We start from the raw sequence: 6958 nt of genomic DNA on the forward strand, positions 1-6958 counted from the left end.
TTCTCACAGTTCGGTCAAGCATTCATGTTATCATCGTGGGCGATTGGGCTGTGAAGCTCGCGTGCTCGAGGGTCCACTCGGCTTCATGTTTACAACTACAGCTGTTGGTCGCGTGCGCTTCGAAGTCTATCTGCACCTCCATCACTCTTCCGCCTCTAACGCCCCAGGTCGCCTTCTCTCTCTCTCTCTCTCTCTCTCTCCTCTCTAATCTGACTCTCTCTTCTCTCTCTCTTCTCTCTTCTCTCTCTCTCTCTCTCTCTCTCTCTCTCTCTTCTCTCTGTCTCTCTCTCTCTCTCTCTCTCTCTCTCTCTCGTCTTCTTGTAGTGTGTGCACGTGGTGTTGTGCGTGTGTGTGTATCAGAGCTAACCCTCCCTGGTTTCTCTATTCCTAGTAAAAATGAATACAGATAAACGTGTGGAAGAGCCGATCACTCTTCAGCGTACACCTTGCGCTCCCATGCCTACTTGCCACGCCCAGACGTGGAGAACAGAGAAACCATCAAGATGAGAGGAACGAGGATGGTAATGGATAGTTAATTATATATATCATATGATAATTACATTTACATATAAGATATGATAGTGGATTGCATTGAAAGTGCTATAGACTAGTCACATTCAGTATAAATTGTGTGTGGGTCAAGTATCACATTGCAATTTTATCTTTTTTCTTTTCCTCTCTCTATTACATCTCTGTCCTTTTCACTAATCGCTCAATCTCGTCTCATCCCCTCTTCCCTCCCCCCTTCTAGTATATCTCATCAACTGCGTCTCCTTATAATCTCTTCTCTCTCTCTCTCTCTCTCTCTCTCTCTAGTTGAGGAGGATGCAGGAGATGCTTCAGAAGATGCAGCAGCAGATGCAGCATGAGCAGGACCTGTGAGCCCTGACCCCTAACCTCTCACTCCTGACCTCTCACCTCTCTCTTCTCACCTAATGATATGTGGAAGGAGTAACACAGGGTCAATCACGTGCTGGCCAATCACACTGCCACCTCACTCCAACTGAAACAGTACAATTCTATCTGGATGTTCTGTAATATTACACTCTCTTCTCAATAATGTGCAACCCTAACAGAGACACTGGACACAGAGTAAAACCAACACCAAACACTCTCCAAACCATGGACATTATGGATGGGCCCCACACCCTACACTGGAGAAACACTTTTAAACAGGGACAAACATTTTGTCAACGATTTGTTGGTGGTGTTAAAACCCCTCAAAAACGATGCTTTGTTGGTTGCAGTCAGAAGCCAAGACTATAGCCAAGCTTTATAGCATTATAGTAGATTTGCACCTTAGATTGCAGTTGGTGTACAAGCCTGTTTTTGTATTTAAGGGAAGTAGTTTAGTACTGAATTAGACTGTTTATGATTATTGTTGAATATGTATTTTGCACTCTACTGGCTCACACAGTTAGAATGTGGGTCAGATTAATTTATTCTGTTTATAACATTATTCATGTTGAGTTCTGGGTTATTTATTCACATTTAAATGTGTGTATGAGAGAGAAAGAGAGAGAAAGTGAAGAGTGATTACAGTACGTGTGTGTGCATGTGTGTGTGTGTGTGTATATATTTTTGTGTGTGAGAGAGAAAGAGAGAGTGTCTTCAAGTCAGCATTGACATAGAGACAGGCCACAGTGTCATTTCCTGTCCAACAAAAGTTGTGAGACAAACCAAAGTTTTGAGAGATTCTCAATCCTTCTTGTCCCTTTGCTCCGTTGACAGACTGAGGCTTTCTAAAGCATAGCTTCTGTCTCTGAGGGTGCACTTATTGAACAAGGGCAACGTGTTGCAGCACAATCAATATTCTGAGAGTCTACTGAAGATTCTAGGAGATAAACACATTAGATCAAATTAAAATGAAATACACCATAGACCCATAACCCATCCACCTGAGTAGATTAGATTACATCCTGGAAAATACTGTGTGTGTGTGTGTGTGTGTGTGTGTGTGTGTGTGTGTGTACCTGTGTGCACCTGTGTGCACCTGTGTGTTAATGTGGTGCTGATTAGCCTGTATGATGGTCCATCCTGTTGTAGTACGTAACATAGATGAATAGATATCTCAGCATGGTCAAGGTTGTGTCCACACAGACACAGTGATGTCTCACACTGGTCCATATCACTCAATAAAAGCCCACTGTTGTACCTTTGATGCTAGCTGTTATTACAGTGTGGAGTGTGTGTTGTCGTGTGTGTGTTGTACTCGGCGGTGTTGTGTGTGTGTGTGTGTTGTGTGTGTGTGTGTGTGTGTGTGTGTGTGTGTGTGTGTGTGTGTGTGTGTGGTGTGGGTTGTGTGTGTGTGTGTGTGTGTGTGTGTGTGTGTGTGTGTGTTGTGTGTGTGTGTGTGTGTGTGTTTTTCTCCCTGATATGTGGCTTGCCGTGTGCAATCACAACAAATAGTCTCATCATAGGTCAGTTTTTGTTCAGTGCGGTAAATTACAGTCAGATACCCTACTACATCATCATAACACATAGCTACTTTGAAAGTGAAGCTATTTATCCCCAGTCACACCCCCTCTGGATGAAATTTAACATAAACACTGATCTAAGGTCATCCATATATTTCCCCCTCTAATGGTTAAGGTTGAGGATTTGGTGAGGGTAAACTGATTGAGATTGTGCCAAAGGACTGCTTTGTGTTCTTGTATGAGGAAGACGTGACGAGGCCTGTTGACGGGTCTCCCATGATGGGCAAAACATTGCCTTTCACGTATGGCTGACCAAAACAAAAGAAACGTTTAACCAGTCTGGTTTTTCTTGGGTTGAACAGTAAGAGACAGAGACAGTATCTTGTTTCCTTGTTTCCTTGTTACGTGATAGGTCCTGGGAATGGGACAATACATTTTCCTAGTGCTCTCTCAGACCAACACAGACCAAGACACTGAGACTTACACAGATTTACTGAAACCACATTTCTGGGTTTTACCAAAATTCAGAGAAAAATGAAGGCAAAGTCTGAATCTCTCCCATCTCTTATTCGAACTAGTGTTAGTCTGAAATGTTTATTGCTTGCCTACATTTTACTCCCTCATCTATGTTTAATATAACACACATACATTAATTATTAATTTAGGTTGCCTATCCTGATGTGAAGTTTGTTCTATAGAAAAGTATATTTGACTCTGATGTGTGTCACAGAAAGTATTTGACTCTGATGTGTGTCACAGAAAGTATTTGACTCTGATGTGTGTCACAGAAAGTATTTGACTCTTTATGTGTGTCACAGAAAGTATTTGGACTCTGATGTGTGTCACAGAAAGTATTTGACCTCTTGATGTGTGTCACAGAAAGTATTTGACTCTGATGTGTGTCACAGAAAGTATTTGACTCTGTGAGTGTCACAAGAAGTATTGATTCTCTGATGTGTCCACAGAAAGTATTTGACTGATTGTGTCACAGAAAGTATTTGACTCTGATGTGTGTCACAGAAAGTATTTGACTCTAGCCACAAATTAAGGAAATTAGAGGGGGGGGGGGGGGAGGGATTTCGGCAAGGACATTCTATCTTGGGACTTTAATGAATTTTGGCAAAGAGATGTATTTATAGACTAATACACCGAAAACTGCAGACATTACTAGTGCCTCCCCAATGATCAAACTACCATAAAACGCAGCCTAACGTGATCAGAAATCTCTACTAGCAAGCAAGTAGCAGAAATGAAGAATTGAGTGTGTGCGCGTTCACGCGCGGGGGGGGGGGGGTGTTCGGCACAACACAGGTACAGGCAGCACTCTGTTGGCCTCCTGTTGGCTGTTGGATGGACTAGTTTTGGAACATCTGGACAAAATGCAAACCCCCTTTGCAAAGTGAGTGCCATTCGTTCACTACACAGGAGCCTACTTTCGTATAAAGCAATATATTCACTCAATCCAATGGTCAACAATACAGAAAACATCTAACAAGAGTTTAGGGAGTCGGACTTCAAAGGAAGCACGTTCATCAGCCGTGGAAGTTCATCAGGTTTGCTGCCCCCGCGATAGTAGCAGCAGCACGCTACAGAGAGAGAGAGAGAGAAGGGGGGTGGGTAATGGAGAGAAGAGAAAAGAACAACGATGAACGCCCTCAACTCAGCGCTTAAAACCCAGACGAGAAAAAGGAGAGGAATCGGTGTCGATGTTTCATAAGAAGAAAAAGCACCCCTTGAACTCGATGATCTCCTCCTCACAGCCCGACCTCCTCTTCTTGGACTTGCAGGAGCTGCTCCTCTGTGGCAAAGAGGACCACAGCTTCAGACCTCTATGCCACATACAGGAGGGCTAAAAGACGAATCAGCCCGACACACAGAGAGTCGACGGCGGTTCGGGCAGCCTGAAGCCCACGTTGGTACAGTCCCACCACAAGAGCTCTTCGCTGGGGTTGGTGTGCCTGGAGAGGCTGGTTGCGAAACCTTGCAGCTAGACGGTAGTGACAGCGATGAAGGGGAGACACAGCCACAGCTGAATAAAACTGATCTGCAGGTAAGAAATGGGATCAATGAAACAGAGAGAGACTAGACTACACTATAGTAGTCTATCATTATTATCCCCGATGGAGTAGATGTCTTTGCAGCATGTAGCCTGTAGACATCATGTAGACTAGGTTAGTAAAGGGTTCCAACATATTATAGGTAGGCTATATGTCATAGCTGTAATACTCCTCATCAATGGATAATAATATGCTGGTGTAAAATAGCACCAGCATCATCAGAGGAAGTTACCTTTGATTTAATGGTCATATGATTCACCTATTTGTGTGTGCATGTGTGTGCGTGTGTGAGAGAGTGTGCATGCATGTGTGTTTTCCAGCTATGACAGCTGTAGGCTATACCAGCAGCCTGACCAGACAATGTTGACTACAGGTTACAGACCATTCTTAACACAGTGAAAAGACAGATGATATTCCATTAAAGAAGAGGAACACAATCCCTGGGTTATGGTAGTAGAAGTGTATACTGAGAGTTAACTGTGAGAATTGGTGCCCAAAGGGCAGGTCCTAGATCAGACAGTTTAATACCATAGTGACTGTGTAAATAAGAGGAGAATGTATGTGTTTGTTGTGTGGGGGATAGAGTCGTAGAAGTGCATGATAAAAAAGTCTCCTTTGTTTTGGAAAGCTCTGAAAAAAAGAGTGCCCTTAGAATGCACAGAGCAACAATCACAGCCAGACTATTTGGCACTATTTTCTATTTCCTTTGCCTTGTGACAGTCAGCTTGATTTGTCAAGTTTGGTTGTGTTTATGTGGCCAAATCGACTGTATCCATTTCATAAATACAGTGAGCTCCAACAGTACTGGGACAGTGACACATTGTTTGTTGTTGTCTTTGCGCTGTACTCCAACACTTTGGATTTGAAATGACACAATGTTAAAGTGCTGTCGTGTCTTTGGCATCATTAAACTGAAGACTTATTTATCAAATAACTCTCTGTAATTATTATTATGCGATTAAACTGATTAATCATGGATAGTTCAGAGTGACATTCATTCATGTCGTTATAGAATAGATGTTTCGGCGGTTGTCGGTCTTCGCGTTCAATGATACCGAATTCCTAGCTGCAGACTAGTAATTAATATCAAAGACTTGTTCTTATTCTGTCGTTATCGATAGTCTAATGGTTTAACCACGTGGGATGGTTAAAAGATTCAGTAATCGTCTCAAACCTTGGCCCTCTCGTTATCGAGGTAAGTTGGTCTGCAACCTTTGTCCTCTCGTAATTGAGAGAAACATGGTCTGTTGAGAAATTCTCAAGGTGGGGGTTTTATTCGGAAGAGCAGAAAAAGGCTGTCTCATGACGCCAGGTCCTAACTGTGTTCATGGGGGCGTGCCAGTGACTTAAGTGAAACTTTACACAGAAATACAATTCTCTCACATTACATCATTACATAGCATCCCATAATTTCACAAATAGTTTAATCTTTCCTCATTCATCCTGTACAACACTTAGATGTAAGCCTCATATCTGAGGCTATTGTATAAACAGCGTTATGGTTATGTGGCCGTATTGTCTCCCATGAGTTTCACGAAATTGTACCAAACGGACCAGTTCGTAGCTGGATTCTTCACCGATCTTTTATACCTTCTCCAGAACATAAATGTTGTTCGGACCTCAAGTTCTGTGAGGTGGAAGAAATTCCTTTGTTCTCTCTATGAAAACTTCACTCTGTCTCTATACTGTCTGGCCATGAGGAGATAATCTCCTCCAGGAATTTATGACCTGAGATCGCAGCTGTACCCAAAAAGGGCAACATCATGACAGTGCAGACTGTTAGTTTTAATTTGAGGGTATTTTCATTCATATCGGGTGAACCGTTTAGAAATTACAGCACTTTTTGTACATATTCCCCCCATTTTAGGGGACCAAAATTATTGGGACAAATTCAGTTATATGTGTATTAAAGTAGTTAAACTCAAAAGTGTAATATTTGGTCCCATATTCTTAACATGCAACGGCTACGTCAAGCTTGTGACTCTACAAATTTGTTAGATGCATTTGCTGTTTGTTTTGGTTGTGTTTCAGATTATTTTGTGCCCAATAAAAAATGATTGTAAATAATGTATTGTGTCATTTTGGAGTCAGTTTTATTGTAAATAAGAATATAATATGTGGATGCTACCATGATTACAGATAGTCCTGAATAAATCGTGAATAATTATTAGTGACAAAGTAACAGACGCACAAATATCATACCCTCCCAATAAATGTTAACCTCCAGTGTTGTTGTAATGGTGAGAGGTTAGCATGTCTTGGGGGGATGACATTTAGGCTACATGCCAGGGCATGGCTGTCTCTATCTGTGTAGGCAGAGGGAGGGTTCGGAGACAAATGCAGCCCAGGAGCTATCCAGGGCACATACACACGCACACGCGCACGCACACACACAGCTTCTCTTGTTGTTTGATTGGCTCCTGGTTTGACCCCTGTCATTGGTTGGTACATCTTGGTTTGACCCCTGTCATTGGTTGGTTCATC

General features: G+C 42.4%; 1 protein-coding gene across 1 annotated transcript in view; it reads left to right on the forward strand.

Moving 5' to 3' along the window:
- LOC112071592 (septin-5-like) overlaps window positions 1-2159 on the forward strand; it is a 46644-nt gene extending 44485 nt beyond the window's left edge. The window contains exons 10-11 of the mRNA XM_070439448.1: window positions 439-521; window positions 817-2159. Coding sequence (XP_070295549.1) covers window positions 439-521; window positions 817-882 — 149 coding nt within the window. The 3' untranslated portion in view covers window positions 883-2159. The remainder of the gene's footprint in view (window positions 1-438; window positions 522-816) is intronic.
- The last annotated feature ends 4799 nt before the right edge of the window (window positions 2160-6958 follow it).

This window comes from Salvelinus sp. IW2-2015, unplaced genomic scaffold (assembly GCF_002910315.2).
Source record: "Salvelinus sp. IW2-2015 unplaced genomic scaffold, ASM291031v2 Un_scaffold1653, whole genome shotgun sequence".
NCBI classification, from domain to species: Eukaryota; Metazoa; Chordata; class Actinopteri; order Salmoniformes; family Salmonidae; genus Salvelinus; species Salvelinus sp. IW2-2015.